Source organism: Eptesicus fuscus, chromosome 10, assembly GCF_027574615.1.
Source record: "Eptesicus fuscus isolate TK198812 chromosome 10, DD_ASM_mEF_20220401, whole genome shotgun sequence".
NCBI classification, from domain to species: domain Eukaryota; kingdom Metazoa; phylum Chordata; class Mammalia; order Chiroptera; family Vespertilionidae; genus Eptesicus; species Eptesicus fuscus.
Genome location: NC_072482.1, coordinates 34,749,868 through 34,771,873, shown reverse-complemented (window position 1 = coordinate 34,771,873; position 22,006 = coordinate 34,749,868). Strand labels below are relative to the sequence as shown.

The following is a 22,006-nucleotide window of genomic DNA, read 5'->3' as shown; positions in this document are numbered from 1 at the left end:
AGAGGGAGGAAAAGCGGAAAGCAAGGTGGCTGCCGGAGGGAAAGCTGGGGCGGGGCGGGGTGGGGCAGGCGGCCGTGGCTGCAACGGTGGCGGCAGCGGCCGCTTGCAGGATTCTTCCTGCAAATGGGCTACTAGTTTTTAATAATAAAAAACTGGCAACAACCTAGGTATCCATCAACAGGTGACCAGATAAACAAATTGTGGTATGTCCCTACAATGGAATACTACTCAGTAATAAAAAGAAACTACTCATATACATGTTAAACAATAACCTTCCAGGCCAAAAGTTTTTCTGAAAGGAAGGGTTTATTGAGCAATATGCTAACCAGGAAAAGGACCGGGTCCTGGGACATACCGTCTAATAAACCATCAGCAATAGAGCTAGGTGGGAAGGACAGACGTGCCGGCTGTCCTGGCATTGATAGGGCTCCTTTATGCAGTGATTTCGGGGATGAAAAAATAAAGGGCTGAAGTGGTAGTGGTCTGATTCAGGGCTAGTTTGGGGATAAGTGTATTGTCCATAAGGAAGAAGTGTTTATTGCTTTTGGATTGGTTGTGGGCAACAGTCCAGAGAGTTTATGCATAAGCAGCATGCCAAGTTATCTGGTGGTGGCCTATCTTTTTAGATGAGATGAAATAGCCACCTAGGAGTTGATTCATAGCTTCAACATACATTTAGGAATATGAGCTGTCTTCGTTGGTTTCTTGCCCCCAGTTCTATTAATTGATAAACCTTCCTCCTCCATCCTTGTGTATTTTAATTTAGGACATCTCAGAATTTTTCTCTTGTCACATATAACAATCTGGACAAATCTCAAAAACACTGAGCAAAAGAAGATACCATATTAACATGTTGTTCCATCAGCATGAAGTTCTAAAATAAGCAAAATTAATCTGTAATAACAGAAAGTAGATCAATGGTTGCCCTCAATCAGTTATTAACTGATTAACCTCCCTCCTCATCCTCGTGTATTTTAATTTAGGACTTCTAGAATTGGCTTTAGGTCATTCCAAAAGGTCCTGGAATGCCTCAAGAATTTGTTTTCTCTTACAAAGGAAAATGTTATACTGAAGGTACATGGGAAACTTTGTCAAATAAAGAAATAATAGCTATATTCTATTTACATATGCAAATTATTAAAATAGATGTAAAATCTCCAGGAGTCTATAAATTCTGATATGCTTTCATTTATAACTATAATTGGTTATTTAGGAATATTGTGTTTTGCAGAAAGGACTGGGTTCCATGTTAATTGCACTGTAATCAAATCCATAACCATGTCATTTATTAAATTAATTGGGGCAACATTAGTTAACAAAATTACATAAGTTTCAAGTGCACAATTCTACAATGCATCATCTGTATATTACATTGTATGTTTATCACCCAAAGTCAGATCTCCTTTGGTCATCATATATTTGACCCCTTTTACCCTTAACTCCCTCCCCCCTCCTTTTCCTCTGGTAACCATCATACTATTGTCTCTGTGTGTGTGTCTGAGTTTTCGTTTGTTTGTCTTGTTTCTTCATATGTTGCTTTCAGTTTTGTATCACGTGAGTAAAATCATATGGTTCTTGACTTTTTCGATCTGACTTACTTCGCTTAGCATAATATTCTCAATATCCATCCATGTTGTCCTAAATAGCAATATCTCAACTTATGGCTTAGTATTCCACTGTATACATGTACCACATCTTTGTCCAGTCATCTATCAAGGACACTTCAGTTATTTCCATGTCTTGGCCACCGTGAATAAATGCTGCAATGAACATAGGGGTACATATATCTTTGTGTACAAATATTTTCAAGTTTGTCAGTCTTCATTCCTTAAAGCTTTCTGGAATGTCTGTTTTTCTGCCAACACCATGTTGTTTTGATTATTGTCGATTTGTAATATAATCTGAAGTTAGGGAGTGTGATACCTCTGACTTTCTTTGTTTTTCTTAGGATTGCTTTGGTTATTTAGGGTCTTTTGTGGTTTCATACAAATCTGATGATTTTTGTTGTTGTTCTATTTCTTTACAAAATGCCATTAGGATTTTGATAGAAATTGCATTGAATCTGTATATTGTTTTGAGTAATATGGCCATTATAACTATGTTGTTTCTTCCATTCCATGAACAGGTATTATATCTTTCCATTTTTTTCTGTCTTCTTCAATTTCTCATAATAATGTCTTATGGTTTTCCGTGTATAAGTTCTTCACTTCCTTTGTTAAGTTTATTGCAATTGAAAAATGAATTGTTTCCTTTTTTCATGTCTTTTTCTGAAATTTAACAATGGATTTTTGTACATTTTTTTCATTAAATTATGTTCTATATATATTCACTTTGCACTTTCATGAAAATAAGGATGTTTAGAAAAAAAGTTTCCCATCCACATCAATACATAGAGACCCAGGGAAAGGTCCCGGCCTGAAAATCGACCTCCTTAAGTGCAGGACAGAGTAAGATCAGAGAATGAGGCTGCCACTCCACTCTGATCATTAAGAATTTATTAAGGGAAACTTACATATGTGGCACGTTTGGTGAGACTAAATGAATCCCTGCACTGCTTGGCATGTGCCGGAGAACTATACAGAACAAGACAGGATAGTCACTAGTACTGGTAAGTGACCAGTCCAGGTACAAATGCTTTACATCCTTGACTGAGTGAGGACAATGGCCTCTTCCAGGAGCCAGCATGTAGCAGCAGGCAGGGGAGGGGTGGTGATTTACATCAGAACATCGACTACCATCAGATTGTCTCTAAGAGGGGTTTGCCATAAGCAATCTCCATTCTGGCCCGGTCCAGCTAGAGGGCCTGGCATTAGTCACATTATAGAACAGTGTAGACTCCTCCACAATTCAGAATTAGTTTTTTTAGGTGTGGTACCTGAAGGAGTAAGTCTTTAGAAGTCCTAAAAATTTCTCTTTCCATATGTTTGCATACATTTTATTTATCTTTTATGTTTGTTTCTGGAACAAACGGATAATGAAATTAGCTGTACCTCATCTATGCCTAAGTGTATGGTTTTGTTTTTCAGAAGAGAAAAGCTGATAAAATATTAGTTATAAAATTATACAGCACTTAACAGACCTTAGAAACCAACTACCACCTACTGGCACATCCTTTCATACATAAACTAGTAGCCCGGTGCATGGATTCGTGCACACTGAAAGGAAATTAATTAGAAGAGATATTTTAATATTGCTATTCACCCTTTCTCTATAATAGAAGTGTCAACCAAATTTATGATCGACAATGACAGATAGAAACACATGCGTGCGATTGGCACCAGCAAGAGCTTTAAATGTATCGCACATGCGTGAGTCAATGTTTATTTTTAAATTGCCAGCGTGCATCATATGAACCGGCTGGTTGGTCAATCGGACAGACGGACAGACAGACAGTCACTTAGCCTTTTATATATATAGATACCTGAGGGCCAAAGAAGTTAAGTTCCTAATGATTGCATGAAACTCTATTAGTGACTAACTTGAATTCTGGATTTTAATCCCATCCTCCTTCCTTGACACAACACTGCCACATTTGTGTTATATTGAGAAATTCCTATTTGCAAAATGCTTCATTTTTACTTGATCCTTAACAAAACTGAAAGTTTTCCATTTCACTAGGAATAAGATGACATGGTTTTAAATTATGAATAGTGTTTCTTTATTGAGGGAGCTAAAATTAGGATATGATTCTTTGGTGTTAAGAATTAATACCTCTCAGGTTGATATAACAAAATTCTCAGTAACCCTACTGTGGTTTGCCTCTCAAGTATTTCTTTAGTACTTAGGTCAGCAGATTTCAGAGATGCACACCAATAATGATTTGGGAAGGGTGGCTCAATGCTGATAAACAACAGGAAGTCTATAGAGTTTTCTAGCTATTTAGGTAGAAAGAAGGGAGGGAATTAGGTAAGGAAGAGCAAAGTGTCCCCTCCCATACATGAAAATTCTTTATTCCTCACCTTTTCCACCAGTTGAAAGTTTACTTTTGTATGAATGAGATGTGTCTTATATACACTTAAGTGCATTTTCAAAATACTGTTGCACCAAAAATGAGCTCATTCATGTTGAAGAAATAAGCTTAGGGCTTCTAAGACAATTGGTTTGTGCTTAAAGGCAGAGCATGGATTTGGAGCCAGAGTGCCTAATAGCCAATCCCAGGTACACTAACTAGTTGTGTGAGTTACCTAATCTCTTGTGTTTTCTTTATCCATAAGTCAGGGAAAATAATACACCTGATTCATAGGGTTATTGTGAGTATTAAATAAGCTAATAGAAAGTGCTTAGAATAGTGTTTGCCACATGTTATTTTACTATTAGTATCATTATCATAATTATCATGATAAATAAAAAGACCATTTGAATTTTATATTCCTCAGAGAACCAGGAATCCACAAAATGAGGGTCCCATTCTTCACTGTCATGCTCTATAGGAACTTATGATTTTCTAGCTTAAAATATAAGGTCTGATGTGCTGGTGAGGAGCAACCATAAATGGAAATTGATTGGGGAGCTAGGAAGGCATAAGGATTTATCAGGAATTAAGTAAACATAAGTCAGGGTAATACCAGTTGTATATTACCCATTTTAAAAGCAAAGCTTTTGATATCTATTTAGATAGGAAATCTTTTTAAATGTAATTCTCTGGCCAAGGAGGCTCACTAGATCCAGTGCCCACTCTCATCTAGAGAAAGCCTTCATCTTTGCATGCGTCAGTGCCCCTCGCCACTGGTTTTCCACCTCAGTCTCAGCCTTGCCCTGTTAAGTATTCACATGCTCCTCATCCAGGCCCACACCTCCATACTGTCAAATCCTTCCACCGTGAATAAATGCTTGACATCCTCGGGTTTCCACCAGTCTTGCCTCACCACCTGTACCTCCTCTCCTCAACTGGAACCACTCTCACTTTCCACTGCTCTCTCACGAAGTGGTAATTTTCAATTTTCTCTAGCCTTGTGTTAATTGATGAGATTGACGCCTCTTTATTCCACATTGATGCTTCTAGAAAAGAACCCCTGCACTCTCAATGCCTTTTGCCCTACATTGTTGTGTCTTGTACCCACTTCCTGGCACTTTGCTTTGTTCATCAAAGGTTTGCCATCCGACACCCCTCCATCTTCTACAGTATTTCTTGCCATTTTCTTGAGTGACTTCTCATCCAACACCATGTCCCCTCAGTTCTCTGGACTTCTACATGTCTAATGACTTCCTTTCCTCCTGTCCTCATAGAGCTTTTATATTCTATTTTCTTGCCAGTACTCGAAATTCCCTTGCCCTTTGTGTTGTTACCACCTCCATCTCAGTGCCATGTCTTCTTTCCCAGTGACTACCTCTGAGCACAGGTGTGCATTTCTTTAAGGTCACACACTAGGGCAGATTGCTCCTGCCAATTTTGTATGGGTATCTACTCACTTGGCAATCTTGTATGTTTCACTGGGAACTTTACAACCTCTACTCTGTGCCCTGACCAGGAAATGAACCAGCAACCTTTTGGTGCAGACCTTTTGGTACACGGGACGATGCTCAACCAACTGAGCCACACAAGCTAGGGCTCAGTTAATCTTTATATAAGCAAACACACTTGGACTAGTGTAGTGCCAGGAATCTAGTAAGTACTCAATAAATATTAGTTATTTTTGTTATTAAACTCAATACCCACTTCCCCCTCACAGTTACTACAGTATCATAGTCCAGCCACGTCAAATTATTTGAAATTTTCTGCTCTTCCTTTGCTTGACTTTCTCAATTCCTCACTTCTGTACATACTGCTGTTTTTGCTTACATTGTTTTACCTCCTCTAACCTGTCTGATGACTTCTTGCTCATTGGGGAAGACTCAGTGCAAATGTACTTTCTCCAAGGGGACTTACCTGATTCCCCGCCCCTCCCCGCTCCCTGCCACACACCACGCAGATTAATGTAATTCTTTTATCCCTTGTTACACACGTATATCTTATTGGTATAACTTTCTCCAGGGTCAACAGGGAAGGAACTCACTTTTACTGAGTGCCTACTATACTGCTCTACAGTAGTTTATTTAATCACACAAAACTCAGTGAGGTGGATGGTGGTCACCTCATTTTCAAGCTGAGAAACCTGAGAATGAAAACTTAAATAACTTCCCCAAAGATATACAGCCAGTGAAAATCAGAACTGAGGTTCATTCCCATGCCTGCTTTATTCTAAGTTAGCCTGTTTTCTTTCAGCCACTTCACATTTCCTAAGTTTAAACCATATTTGAGAAGCTGATGTTTGCTTTGCTGGGTGCTCTGTTCGATATGCAAGCATGATTTTGCTTTGAACTTGATTTCAGTGTGTCAGATGCTCAGTGGATATTATGTTCTTTTTGTCATGCAAGCATGCTTTCATTGGACCAATTTCAAACATTATCCAAATTTACAAGCACATTTTGCTTTATCACCATACTTTTTTGAAATAAAATTTTTCTGATTTGTAATCAACCATTTTTATAAAGATATGACCATCTATCCTATATAATAATAGACAAATATGCAAATTGACCATACCTCCGACACACCCACAAGCCACGCCCACCATCCAATCAGAGCGAGCATGCAAATTAACCCAAACCAAGATGGCTACAGCCACAGAGAACAAGGTTCCCTAGGTAACAGAGGAAGCCAAGCTTTCTGCCAGCCGTTGCAGGCCTAAGCCTCCACTCAAGCTACAAAGTTTCAATTATAGAAGGTAAACAAATTCAAACAAATGGCGGTAGAATGGAGCTTGAGAGAGCAGGCCAGGGTTGCCGCTGGCAACAGGGGAAGCAAAGCTTTCCACACACCCTGGCCGGGCCCACCCGCTTAAGGCAACAAAGTTTCAATTATAACCCCAACACAAATGGCTACCAGCCTCGGAGGGAGCCCCAGGCTTAGCTCTGCTCCAGGCTACAAAGTTTCAATTGTAGAAGGAAAATAAATTCCAGATACCAGGGCCTCCGCTTTTGTTGCCAGGGGGCGTGGCTGGCCTGCAAACCACCACAGGCCCCTCGCTCAGGCCGCCCCACGCCCCAAGGGTACCCCACCCTGATCAGGGACACCCTTCAGGGCAAACCAGCTGGCCCCCACCCCTGTACCAGGCCTCTATCCTATCTAATAAAAGAGTACTATGCAGATTGATCATCACTGCAACACACAATATAGCTGCCCCCATGTGGTCAAAGATCCTGCCCCCATGTGGACACAGGATCGCCACCACAGCAGCAGGAGAGGGAAGTTGGGAGGCACCTGGCCTGCAAGGGAGGGCAGCTGAGAGGGACCAAGCCTGCAAGGGAGGGCAGTTGGAGGTGATCAACCCTGCAGGAGAGGGCAGTTAGGGGTGACCAGGCCGGCAGAGGAGGGAAGTTGGGGGCAAACAGGCTGGCAGCAGAGTGGTTAGGGGGTGATCAGGCTGGCAGGCGGAAGCGGTTAGGGGCAATCAGGAAGGCAGGCAGGCAAGCAGTTGGGAGCCAGCAGTCCTGGATTGTGAAAGGGATGTCCCAGGGATCGGGCCTAAACGGGCAGTTGGACATCCCTTGAGGGGTCCCAAATTGGAGAGGGTACAGGCTGGGCTGAAGGACAACCCCCCTCCGTGCATGAATTTCATGCACCAGGCCTCTAGTCTTTAATATTTCTTAAAACCTCATAGTCATATACTTTGTGGCATCTGTGTTGGCTTTTTATTTTCTGATTATTGACCATGCCCCCAAAAGTTGAAGTAGTCTGAACCACAACTTCTACATCATATTTTCAAGTAGTATCACTAATAATTTGAAATCATTCACTTCCCAAGCTTTTAGCCTCACATCTTAATCACATTATAAGGTATGTCAGAGTCCAAATCAAGAAACATGTGGAAGAAACTAATAATATACAATAAAAAAGTAACTAAATAAGGATGTAATGGGATAATAGCATTACAAATCAGAATAGCATAAAATATTATTTAGAGTAAGAGAATAATAACTTAATTCCTCCCTTTTACTTCTTCCGACATCTAATACAAAGCTCAAATCTGCCCATTTCTCTCCATTGCCCCTGCTTTACTCTAGTTTAAGCCACTTTCATCTCTTACCTAGAAAACTACAATAGTTCCTAAGTAATCTCCCTGAGTCTGCATTCCCTACCACGATTCACACTTCTCTCCTTTGTAATCTCCATACAGTAACCAGAGAAGCTCTTTTTTTAAAAAATATATTTTATTGATTTTTTACAGAGAAGAAGGGAGAGGGATAGAGAGATAGAAACATCAATGAGAGAGAAACATTGATCAGCTGCCTCCTGCACACTTCCCACTGGGGATGTGCCCGCAACCTAGGTACATGCCCTTGACCAGAATCGAACCTGGGACCCTTCAGTCCGCAGGCCGACGCTCTATCCACTGAGCCAAACCAGTCAGGGCCAGAGAAGCTCTTTAAACCATAAATTGCATCTTGTCACTTCTGCTGAAGTAGATAATGAACTTTGCAAAACAGACTGCATATAAATCTAGATTTTTCTTACTATAAATTACTCCAAGTAATACAGTCTAATAGCCCAAATTTGTCTAGATTATGAGTCCCCATCCAGACTTCTATGTATTGTTGTCCAACACAAAATGATGATTTAAAAAAAAAGTGTTCTATTAAACATGCCTTGCAATATTCAGTCTGTCCTTAACCAGACCACTGCCCATTTGGTTGTAGCAGAGAGCAAATGTGTCTAGATTTCGGTAACAGACACCATAAATGGATCCTGGAAGTGCAGTTCTCATGGGTCTGGATCTAACTATGGCAGTGCTGCCATAATCTGATAGCTGTACTCCTGAAAAAGGAGTCAAGAATACCAGATGAAAAGTTCTCTGTTAAAAGATGTAAATCTGCAAAGAGTAAAAATGATAGCAGTTGTTTAACTGTGTGAGGGTTTATGGAAAAGTGAGTTGGATTGTAGTATATTATTATATATCTACTAGATGCCTGGTGCATGAAATTCGTGCACAGGGGTGTGTGTCCCTCAGCCCAGCCTGCACCCTGTCCAATCTGGGACCCCTCGAGGGATGTCCGACTGCCCATTTAGGCCTAAACAGGCAGTCGGACATCCCTCTCACAATCCAGGACTGCTGGCTCCCAACTGCTCGCCTGCCTGCCTTCCTGATTGCCCCTAACCGCTTCTGCCTGCCAGCCTGATCACCCCTCTAACCACTCCCCTGCCAGCCTGATTGATGCCTAACTGCTCCCCTGCCAGCCTGTTTGCCCCTAACTACCCTCCACTGCAGGTCTGGTCATCCCTAACTGCCCTCCCCTGTAGGCCTGGTCACCCCTAACTGCCCTCCCCTGCAGGCCTGGTTCCCCCCCCCCCAACTGCTCTCCCCTGCAGGCCTGGGTCCTCCCCCAACTGCCCTTTCCTGCAGGCCCGGTCACCCCCAACTTCCCTCCTCTGCTGGCCTGGTCACACCTAACTGCCCTCCCCTGCAGGCTTGCTTGCCCCCAACTGCCCTCCCTTGCAGGCCTGGTCCCTCCTGACTGCCCTCCCCTGCTGGCCTGATCCCCCACAACTGCTCTCCCTTGCAGACCTGGTCCCTCCCAACTGCCCTCCCCTGCTGGCCATCTTGTGGTGACCATCTTGTGTCCACTTGGGGGCAGTCATCTTTGACCACATGGGGGCAGCCATCTTGTGTGTTGGGGTGATGGTCAATTTGCATATTATTCTTTTATTAGATAGGATTAGATAGGATAGAGGCCTGGTGTATGAGTGGGGGCCAGCTGGTTAGCCCTGAAGGGTGTCCCGGATCAGGGTGGGGGTTCCCTTGGGGCATGGGGCGGCCTGGGCCAGGGGCCTGTGGTGGTTTGCAGGCTGGCCACGCCCCCCAGCGACCCAAGCAGAGGCTCTGGTATCTGGGATTTATTTATCTTCTATAATTGAAACTTTGTAGCCTTAAGCGGAGGCCGAGGCAGGCCAGGGCTGCGGAATCATGGCTTCCTCCATCACCGGGGGCAACTCAAGCCTCCTGCTCCAGCTCCGTGGCTGCCGCCATTTTTGTTGGGATTTATTTATCTTCTATAATTGAAGCTTTGTAGCCTTAAGTGGAGGCCAAGGCAGGCCAGGGCAGGCAGAAAGCTTAGCTTCCTCCATTGCCGGGGAAACCCAAGCCTCCTGCTCTCTCTGTGGCTGCAGCCATCTTGGTTGGGTTAATTTGCATACTTGCTCCAGATTGGCTGATGGGTGTGGCTTGTGGGTGTAGCAGAGGTACTGTCAATTTGCATATTACTCTTATTAAATAGGAAATATAGTTATGCCCTAGTTATTAATGCTTCAGTCTGAATAAGTACAAAAACCTTGGAACTCTCAAAAATGTATAAGCGATTGAGGCTAGGTCCGTGAAAACATCAGGATTTCTGAGTAGGAGACTCAATAAAAGAAGAAAAAAGAGATAGAGGAACCAAGATGGTGATGCAGGTAAACTCAATACTCACATCTTCCCACAACCACATCAAAATTACAACTAGCTCGGCCAGAGTGGCTCAGTGGTTGAGCGTTGACCTATGAACCAGGAGGTCACGGTTCTATTCCTGGTCAGGGCACATGGCCCAGGTTGTGGGCTTGATCCCCAGTGTGGGGCATGCACGAGGCAGCTAGCTGATCAATGATTCTCATCATTGATGTTTTTCTATCTCTCTCTCTCTCTCTCTCCCTCCCTTCATCTCTGAAATCAATAAAAACATATTTTTTTAAAATTACAACTAAAATTCAGAACAACCATCATTCAGAACCACTTGAAATCTGGTGAATGGAAGCTCTACAACTAGAGCGTTAAAGAAGAAACCACATTGAGACTGGTAGGAGGAGCGGAGTCATGGAACAGGCTGGTTTGACACCCACATCTGGAGTTTTTTTAATCCAGAGGGACATCTAGAGTGTGGAGGTGCTGCCCCCAGAGGAGAGAGGGGTCCTTGCCCCACACCAGGCCCCCAGCCCAGGGTTTCAAAGCTGGGAAGAGACATCCTCATAACTTCTGGCTGTAAAAACCAGCAGGGATTGTTGCTGAGTGACATGGAGGCTGCTGGAGTCCCAGGCAGTTCTGAAACTGGACAACCAAGGGGTCTGGAGTGTCTGTCACTACTTGAGCCAATTAAGCAGAGACAGGGTTGAATCATATATGCGCATTTATTCCAATACTGCCAGCAGTATGGGAGAGCAGCAGGTCATCCATGAAAATCTGCTCTACACTCCCCATAAGCCAGTTGCTTATATTGGGTAGGACAAAACTTATATGGGGAAGTAGGCAAAAGAAATAAGAATGGGTATGCAAAATGAGTATTACAGGCATGGGGAAGTAGGCAATGCAGACTGGGGTGGGACTCCTTTGTTTAGTTAATAAGGTTGTTAATCTTTCCATGATAATAAGCAGTTCTCCAATGAGAGTGGACTGCATCCAAGATTGATTCCCAGGTCCAAGGTTGACTCCTAGGTCCCTGAGGCATACAACTCCTAGCTAGGTGAGAATGTGCTTCATTTAATTAGAACAAAATAATCAAGGTTAACAGAACATGATTAATATTTTTATAATTACAGCTAGTCTCCAATATTCTATTTCTGCCCCTAATAGTTCCTCTTAAAGGTCCCACGCATGGACTTATTCAGACTTACTCCCTCTGAGCTCTATCACTTGGGCAGTAGCTTGAAAAAATCCAGGGACATACGGGAAGGAAATAAATTGTCTGGCATTAGAGCAAGAACTGGGAGACAGCTTTCTCCCAGACAAAAGTAGTGACAGAGGTCATTGTTCCTCTGCTGAGACCTCCCATGCCACAGTGCTAAAAGGCAGTTGCCATATCTGAGTCTCCATCAACCTTGCTCATACTGTTCATCCTACCATGCTGATTCCCTGAGATCCTGCCCCACCCAATTTGCAGCCCACCTAAACTATTTGCAGTGGCTTTTCCATACAAATGGCCTGTCCTGGCTCAGGCTTCAGACTTGCCTAAAATCTCTCAAACAAGTAGCAGCTAGACTCAGTTTGCCCCATACCTCTTGATAAGTTGATGCCTGGCCGAGCACTAACAGCAGCTTGCCAAGGTTCACAGCTTGGCCTTTCCTGAGCACCCCCAAGCCCAACACAAATAGCAGCCATATGCAGATGTTCTGTAGCTCATGTCGAGTGGCCAAGTGGGGCACAGGCAGTAGCTGACTTTGCAACTCCCAGGAGGCCCCAGAGCCAGTGCACCCAGTGGACAGCTTCAGACCACACCAGATTACAACTCTACCACATCCACCAGTGACACACTCAAGGGGCAGACTGAGTGAGCACCAAAGCCCCACTGAAACAAGTCCTGCTCCATAGGGTGTCTCCTGCACAGCAGTTTTTCTGCTGTAGTCACAACTGGTCCTCACAGCCAATTGGACTGGATGTCAATTCCTCCCAATGATGCCAACATCAATCAAGGCTCAACTACAACAGGACAGTGCACAGAGCCCACACAAGGGTGCACCTAAAATACCCAGCTCAGGTGCCTGGGCAGGCTGAGCCACTGGGCCCTACAGGACACATTACACAAGGCCACTCTACCAATTCCAGGAGAAATAGCAGCTCTACCTAATACATAGAAACAAACACAGGGAGGCAGCCAAAATGAGGAGACAGACATGTCACAAATGAAAGAGCAGAAGAAATATCAAGAAAAATGAAATGGAAGCAAGCAAACTACTAGATATAGAGTTCAAAACAATGATTATAAGGATGCTCAAGGAACTTAATGAAAGTTTTGAGGAATTTAGTGAGAATGTCAAGGAACTTAGTGAGAATTTCAAGGAAGTTAGTAAAAACATCATAGACATGAAAAAGGACCAGTAAAAAATGAAGGATAATTTACAGTAGAGTAGAGGATGCTGAGAATCAAAGCATAAAATCAGTGATTTGGGATATGAGGAAGTAAAATACCCAATCAGAAGAGCAAAAAGAAAAAATAATCCAAAAATATGAAGATAGTGTAAGGAGCCTCTGGGACAACTTCAAGGATACCAACATTCGCATCATGGGTGTGCCAGAAGGAGAAGAAAGGGAACAAGAAACTGAAAACCTATTTGAAGAAATCATGACAGAAAACTTCCCCTACCTGGTGAAAGAAATAGACGTACAAGTTCAGGAAGCGAAGAGAGTACCAAATAAGAGGAACCCAAAGAGGCTCACACCAAGATGCATCATAGTTAAAACGTCAAAGGTTAAAGACAAAGAATCTGAAAGCAGTGAGAGAAAAGCAGTTACCTACAAGGGAGCACCCATACAATGATCAGCTGATTTCTCAACAGAAACTGCAGGTCAGAAGGAACGGGCAAGAAATATTCAAAGTGATAAAAACCAAGGACCTACAACCAAGATTACTCTACCAAGCTGTATCACTTAGATGGTCAGATAAAGAGCTTCATAGACAAGAAAAAGCTAAAGGAGTTCATTACCACCAAACCAGTATTACATGAAATGTTTAAGGGTATTCTTTAAGAAGAGGAAGAAGAAGAAGAAAAAGATAAAAAACATGAACAATAAAATGGTAATAAATACCTATCTATCAACAATAGAATATAAAAATCAAACAAGGAATCTAATGAACAAAATAAACTGATGAATAAAATAGAACCAGAGTCATGGAAACCTGGAACAGACTGATAAATCTCAGCGGGAAGGAGGGAAGAGATTAAACAAAGAACTTATGTGTATACTAGTAGCCCATCGGGCGATATCGCGCGCAGTAGGCTGCCGGCCACTTCCGCGGGAGCCGGCAGGAACTGCAGCACTGCCAGGAGCCGCACTGCTTCCACAGGAGGCAGGAGGGACCCACGTTTATTCCGCAGGAGGTGGGAGGGAGCCACACTGCTTCCACGGGAGCTGGGAGGGACCCACACTGATTCCGAGGGAGGCGGGCCCGCCGTCTCCTCTCTGGGCCTGCGCTCGGCTGCAGAAGCTGCAGGCCAGTCCCCCTGTTCCTGTCCGTGTCTGCTCTGGCTCCGGGGGACCGGCCCTAGCTGGTGTGGCGATGAAGCATGCTGCCCACTCTCAGTGGCCACCACCCCCCAGAACTGGGGGACTCCGGCAGGGCTGAGAGGACTGGGTGCCGCCATCTTTGTGATGGAGTGACAGTTAATTTGCATATTATCCTTTTATTAGATAGGCTATGCATTACCTATGGACACAAACAATAGGGTGAGGAAAGCCTAGGGCAGATTGGGATCAGGGTGGAGGAGGACAGTGCGGGGGGGAAACGGGGCAGCATCTGTAATTAAAAAATAAAGATTTTAAAGATGAAGAAGGAGAAAATATGTGCATAAGCCTATAATTAGAGTTTAAAATAGGTCAGACTTCTCTCACATGATCCTTCTTTCATGGGCTCCTCCAACCTACTCTGTCGGCCTTTTTTTAAAAGAAGTATTGCAGTACATTCACACTTCCCTTTTTGCTGTGGGCCTGTAAGCATGATCAACTGAGAAACTGCCACATATGCTGCAATTTTCATAGATTCTGCAAGTTTTTCAACTTGCAATTTATTATTTATTATTAAAGAAATTTATCAAGGGGAGTTTCCTGCCTTGGCCTTGGCAGTAAACTTTTTGTGCTATGCTACATTTACAATGAGATGGCTACTAAACTGTAGTCAGTAGTATACATGCTATGCCCTAGTGAGTACTCAAGTACTTATTGGCCATGTCTTAGATAGTTTTTTAGAAATAATGATGCCATTAAACCCCCTCATCTATTTTTCTCATTTTTGCCAGCCGGCAGGAATTGGGTTCACTATTGACTCTGGAATGGAAATTTTTCTGAGCAAAGTTGATAAAGCTATTACCTCCATGTTTTAAGAAATTTTTACAGTATAGGCTTGCATGTGTTAAATGTTTATTCACTACAGATACCAGGAACAATTCTTTTTGACAAATGATTTTAGATATGCTTATTCTGAGAAAAATATTCAATATTTACCTCAGAAAAGGTAACCTTTTTAGTAATTTAGTCAATATCATCTGTTATTCTTTTAATGAAAGTTTTTCCCCAATCTTTTATTTCAGCTCCAGTGTGCTGCTCTGCTCGTTACAACTTAGCAGTTTTGGCCTTTTTTGGTTTCTTCGTTCTCTATGCATTACGTGTGAATCTGAGTGTTGCATTAGTGGATATGGTTGACTCAAATACAACTTTAGCAAATAATAGAACTTCTAAGGAGTGTGCAGAGCATTCTGCTTCCAATAAAGTTATTCGTAATCAAACAGTAAGTACTATTTTTTTAAAGCAAGCAATCTTAATCTTAAAATATATCTAAGTAAAAATATTGCAAGGTCTTTCTTCATCCTACAAAAAATCAAAAACATTTCTTCATGTAAATTCTCAATCACTTTCTTTTATGTTTTCCCAGGAACTGGTTGGACAGTAACTTATAACTAACTTTTGCTATTGTTCTGTAATACTTGTAGCATGTGTAATACACCTTGATCTATTTGAAAAGTTATTTCCTCTATAAACATATCACCCTTAAAGAAAATGTGGAAAACATGTTTGGTGTACCAGTGAAGGGGTTCAGAACAGGCCTCTCCAAGGCATGCCACTTTGGAATGTAAATTATATTCAGGTGAAGGTAGCTGTGACCCTGTGAGCTTACAAGAAACTTTTATCTCTCCTTTAAAATTTCAAATTAGGGGCCTTGCCCATAATAACAGTTATCACCAGAAGTAACTTTTTATGACCTATCTATAAGGGGAGGACAAAATTTGTTTATTTATTGATTTAAGAGAGAGAAACATCGATTTGTTGTTCCACTTATTTATGCATTCATTAGTTGAATCTTGTATGTGCCTTGTCTGAGGATTGAACTCACAACCTTGGTGTATCAGGGACGATTCTCTAACCAACGGAGCTACCCAGCCAGGGCAAGGAGTGTAAACTAATTATGGAACATCTGCTTTTATTGTTCTGCAGTGATCTTCCTCTCCTCTGAAGCCCAAAGGTGCCTTGCCTCATCCTTAGTTTAGAACACCCTGTAATACCTTAAGCATTTTGTCTCTGAACCTCTCATGTGTGTGGTGTTTTCATATCTACATATATAATTAAATTTGTTATTTTCTCTTATTAATCTCTCTTATGTAGATTTAATTATTAGACCAGCCAAAATAATGTTGAGGGTAAAGGAAAGTTTCTTCCTCCCACACAGCACTGTGAGCAGAATATATCACAGCTATTTACTGCTCATCCCGATGCTATTGCAATAGAAAGTTCTTTGGTCCTCTAACATGACCCAGCAAAAAAATGGTAAGAATTCTTGCCAGGCCCAACTCCCAGATCTCTACCTATAGAGTCTGGTGTACTAGAGTAGTGAGTACACCAGACTCTTTTTTCCTTTTCTAAATTTAGTTTAGCAGGAGAAAATATTTTTAAAACTAGTTTCTTGGGTTTAGTGACTCTTGATTATTTGGTATAAATATGCATAGGTTTTGTATTCTATTTTTCTTTGTCTCTGGTATTTCTCCTTTCATTTTGTTATATGTTCTGAGAATTCAGTTTTAAGACCATGCCATGCTCTCAAGGGAGTTTTCTGTGTCTATCCATTTTCTCCCAGAATCATTCTTGTTTTGCACTAGTCAAATGATGCATATGTATCTGGCAAGCCCTGTGGGAGCTGTAAATCTAAGCACAGGAAATTTAACCCCATTAAAAGGAGAGGAGTTGGCCCTCGCTGGGTAGCTCAGTTGGTTAGAGCATTATCGCTATATGACAAGGTTGCGGGTTTGACCCCCCAGTCGAGGCACATACAAGAATCAACCAATGAATGCATAAATAAGTGGAACAACAATCTAGGTTTCTTTCTCTGCCCATCTCTTTCTCACTCTCTCTCTCCCCAAAATAAACAAACAAATAAATAAATAAGGTGTCAGGGAATACATGATTCCCTGTGTTTTAGAATGGCTGTTTCTAATTCTGGGAGTGAATTTTTTCTTGTAAGAGTTGCATCTTTTTTTTTTTTTAATTGATTTCCGAGAGGAAGGGAGAGGGAGAGAGATAGAAACATCAATGATGGAGAAAGAATCATTGATCAGCTGCCTCATGCACACCCCCTACTGAGGATCGAGCCTGAAACCCAGGCATGTACCCTTGACCAGAATCAAAACCAGGACCCTTCAGTCTGCAGGCCGCAGCTCTATGCTAGGGCAGGGTTGCACTTTTTTGCACTCGCCTTTGGGGATGTCTGTTGTATCCCCAGTTCTTATTGGTTTGAGTTGCTATTAAGATTCTACTTGTCAAGATCAGATGATGGATCCTTTGAATTGGAAAAACTTCTAAATTGAAAAGAAAGAGAAAAAAAAATTTTAGAGAGCTTTCATATTGTTATAATTGCTGATCATTAAGGTTCGCTTAATAAGATGGAAAAACAGCCCTAGCCGATTTGGCTCAGTAGATAAGAGTGTCGACCTGTGGACTGAAGAGTCCCGGGTTCGATTCTGCTCTAGGGCACACGCTCGGATAGCAGGCTTGATCCCCAGTGGCCGGTGGGGGGGGGGTGGGGGGAGGGGGAGCGTGCAGGGTGAGCCAATCAGTGATTCTCTCTTATCATTGATGTTTCTATCTCTCTCCCTCTCCCTTCCTCTCTGAAGTCAATACAAATTTTTTTTTTAAAAGATGGAAGGACAGAAATTAGAAGAATAATACAAGTCCACTCAGACCCCTTCCTGATTGCCTTCAGATATTTGCAGATATTGTTTAAAAAAAATACAATGGGAATACAATTGTCCTGCACTTAAGAAGAAAAAGGGAAGGAAAAAATTGGCAAAATCTTACTAAAAGACAACTTAAAATTTTTGTGTCCTAAGAACTCAGCTTGGTAACCATCAGGTTGGAAGCTCCAAAACATGGTCAAACGAATATGGTCTAAACTCTTACAGGTAGGGTCCTACCAAACTGCTGCCAGCCTTTGAGAAAAGTGTAACCTAAAATTACAAAGGCAATTGTGCCTAATGTTCCAATTAGATTAGATCATTTAAAAGTGCACTTAAAAGCAAAGAATTCCAAATCAAATAGAATGAAATGCCTGTTTTTAAGTATTGTAGCTATGAAACAAAGAGAAAACAAACTAGAGTCACAGAACTCGTCCCAGTAGGGTGAAAATCTTAAGGTGATTATTAAAAAGGGGAGGGAGTAGCCCTAACCTGTTTGGCTCAGTGGATAGAGCATCGGCCTGCGGACTGGAGGGTCCCAGGTTCAATTCCGGTCAAGGGCATGTACCCTGGTTGTGGGCACATCCCCAGTGGGAGGTGTGCAGGAGGCAGCTGATCGATGTTTCTCTCTCATCGATGTTTCTAACTCTCTATCCCTCTCCCTTCTTCTCTGTAAAAAATCAATAAAATATATATTTTTTAAAAATGCGGGGGAGGAAGTAAATAAAATGGACACTAATGGGGTTAAAACAAAGCTTTTACTATGGTACTACCAAAAGGCTGGATGGACCAAAGTGGCCACTTGTTGGTTCTCAACTTTAAGGGCCTCAAACAAATCTATTCTGTTTACCCCAGCTTAGATAACTTTAAAGTCAGAAGGCAGAGATTATAATGTGAAACCTGACCAGCAATCATTTGGGGCAGCGGTCAGGCTGGTTAATCAAGTTAAAGATTGAAAACAGGGCAGGATCCCTTGGCTGGACCCTTCACTGGGGACCTTTTTACACAATTGTGGGTAAATGGTCAGGGAATAGAAAAGAGAAATTTCCAGGACTCCTGACTCAGGCTTCAATTAGATTAAAATAATATATAATATAGGGATTGGTAAGATTATGAAAATTTGAATGTTTAAGCAAGCTTTGTGTGAAATTATTGGGTCTCTTACCTGATGTATTACAGGGGTGGGCATTGTTTCTCACTGGGAAACATTTCCCTTGCCTACTTTTATGAAACGAAAGGCATATAAATTCACCACTCATGCAATATTAATTAGACATGCTAAAGAAGAAGAAAAAATGTTTCATTGAGTGATTGTTGGAAAGAGAGAATGAGAAATTAAAAAGATAAAAGGTACCTAAAATAAAAGACTATATGACTGACAATTACTCCTTACAGATGATTTCCTCAGATAGTTTTCACTCCTTGGTCTAAGGCCAAATCTAAAGGCCATAATTAAATTCTTAAACTCAGGGAGGATGCCCAAGAGTTTTTGTAAACGGATTACCTCATGAGCCCAGTGAGAGAGGGAAATAAAATTTCACACTGTTTCTTCCTTCCCAAATCCAGACCAATTGATTATTAATCCTCTTTCTCCTAGGGATAGCTATTGCCTGTGTCCTAAGGGCTTGGAGTGGCTTTCTGCTTGCCTGGGACATGCAGACTGGCAGTGTTTTCTTTTGCCTATCAGAGGAAATGACTCTGGAAGGTAATGACTTCTGCATCCTCTTCAGTCTGTGGGGAAGGAAGAAACTTTTCTCTACCCCAGTGGTCGGCAAACCGCAGCTCGCGAGCCACATGCGGCTCTTTGGCCCCTTGAGTGTGGCTCTTCCACAAAATACCACGTGCGATTGAAACTTCATGGCCCATGCGCAGAAGTCGGTTTTTGGCCTGGGCGAGTCTATTTTGAAGAAGTGGCATTAGAACACTCAAGGGGCCAAAGAGCCGCATGTGGCTTGCGAGCCGCAGTTTGCCAACCACTGCTCTACCCTCACAGTTCTTTCGGCTGGTCTAATAATCAAATACGCATGAGACAGAGTAACAAGAGAAAATAACCACACTTAAAACATCTACATGGAACCCCCCATACATGAGAGAGTGAGAGACCTTACACACATGAGAGGTTCAGGGATAGAAAGTTAAAATGAGGTATACAGAGTGTCCCAAAAAATGTATTCACACTTTAACAGCTGATAATAGCTGATAGCTCATTTTGAAAATGGAATGTATTTAATAAACTGCCTTTATAATTATGCAAAGTGTGAGTATACATTTTGGGGGATATCCTATATAAGGCATTCTGACGTAAGTATAAGAGAAGGGCCCCTGGGGGCTTCAAGAGGTCATTACAGACTATAGGGAGAGTAGATGTTTAGAATTAGAAATTTGCCCTGCCCTATAGATAGGCCATAGTAAGTTATTTCTAGTAATAACTCTTATTATGGGCAAGGCCCCTAGTTCTTTGAGAGGTAAAAGTTTCTCATAAGCCTGCAACATCTTAATGTCTTCAGCACAAAATAATTCACATTGCAAAGTAGCACACTTGGGGAGGTCTGTTCTGAGCCCCTACAAGTCCCCGATATTGTTTAATACTGCCAGAAATATTGTCCCAGCTGAAACCTGACAAGACACTTGAAAAGATTTAATAACTTTTTGGCTCAGTGGTTGGAGCTTTGGCTCACGAACTGAAGGGTCTCAGGTTTGATTCCCGGTCAAGGGCACATACCTGGGTTGTAGGTTCGCTCTCCACCACTGGTCAGGATGTGTGCAGGAGGCAGCCAATCTATGTGTCTCTCTCACATCGATGTTTCTCTCTCCCCCTCCCCTTATACTCTCTGAAAAGCAATGAAAAGAATATAATATGAAGATTAACCAAACAAAACAAAAAAAGAAGTTTGGCAAAATTGGAAGCTAAAGATTCAAAGCCTGATAGGAACTTTTTAAAAAGCCTCCTCCCATAAGCTAAAATAAAGAAATACATAGCTGGAGGGAAAGAAGAAAATGAGGAAGATGTCACAATTGTATTATAGTTACAACACAGTTCTTTGAGGAATTGAGAACAATTGTCATTACCTTACAAATCTGTGAAACCAGAAGTCATTTAAACCCTGTGACTTGGGACCACTGAGAACTAAAACTGTCCTTTTCCCAAAGTCATTAAGAGCTAAAGTTGGACAACTTGATGTAAGCTTCAGAGAAATCCTCACTACAGCTCATATATGGACAATCTTTTTGCCTATTGCAGAAAGATCACCAGAGACATTCAAACTTCAAACCAAGAAAATCCATCCAATGTCTGCCTTTAATCCTTTTGAAAAATGATTTGAGCCAGATATCTAGAAATCTTGACTGCCTTCAGAATTCAGAGCTGGGATTATAGTCTGCTCAATCATTAACTACTAGAGGCCCGGTGCACGAAATTCGTGCACAGGGGTGGGGGGGGTCCCCTCAGCCCAGCCTACACCTTCTCCAATCCAGAACCCCTCAGGGGATCGGGCCTCAACCAGCAGTTTGACATCCCTAGGATTGGGCCTAAACTCACAGTCTGACATCCCTCTCACAGTCCTGGACTGTTTGCTCCTAATCGCTCACCTGCCTGCCTGTCTGGTCGCCCCTAACTGCCCCCTACCCCCGCTGGCCTGACCGCCCCTCACTACCTCTGTGTGCTGGCCTGATTTCCCCTAACTGCCCCCCTGCCGGCCTGGTCACCCCTAACTGCCCAGTGCTGCTGGCCAGGTGGCCCCCAACTGCCCCCCTTTGCCAGCCTGGTCACCCCTCACAGCACCCCCACTGGCCTGGTCATCGCCCCACGCAGCCTGCTGTTCAGTCATTTGGTCGTCCCTCACTAATCCCCCTGCCAGCCTGGTCGCCCCATGCAGCCTGCTGTTCAGTCGTTTGGTCATCCCTCACTAACCCCCTCCCGCCGACCTGGTCACCCCACACAGCCTGCTTGTTCAGTCGTTTGGTTGTCCCTCACTAACTCCCCTGCCAGCCTGGGTGTAGGCAGCCATCCTGTGAGGGCGTGAGGGTTAATTTGCATATTACCTCTTTATTATAAAGGCTAGTTTTTCTTTTGTTTCCATAAGGATAACTTCTAAATACTTGATTGTTTGCACCAGAGGCCTAACTTTGGAACTCAGCTGCATCATTGGCTCCTGAAATAAGATAAAACTGTTTAATTAAACTGATCTATTTTTAAGACTGAGACTGCTTTACTGAGATATGAAATAATCTATCAACCTAGTTTCTAGAATGTATAACTTCTCAGGAAGTTTCAAAGGCAGGACTGAAGGGGTTCAGAAGAGGCCACCACAAGATGTGCCCCTTTGACATGTGAATTATTTTGAGTTGCAG

The 22,006-nt window shown here is 42.5% G+C and overlaps 1 protein-coding gene across 2 annotated transcripts in view; it reads left to right on the top strand.

Annotated features, from left to right (window-relative positions):
• The window catches only part of SLC17A5 (solute carrier family 17 member 5), a 68,373-nt gene that overhangs the window by 1,903 nt on the left and 44,464 nt on the right, over positions 1 to 22,006 (top strand). For both annotated transcript variants that reach the window (XM_054722197.1, XM_028156201.2), the window contains exon 2: positions 15,026 to 15,222. In XM_054722197.1, coding sequence (XP_054578172.1) covers positions 15,026 to 15,222 — 197 coding nt within the window. The remainder of the gene's footprint in view (positions 1 to 15,025; positions 15,223 to 22,006) is intronic.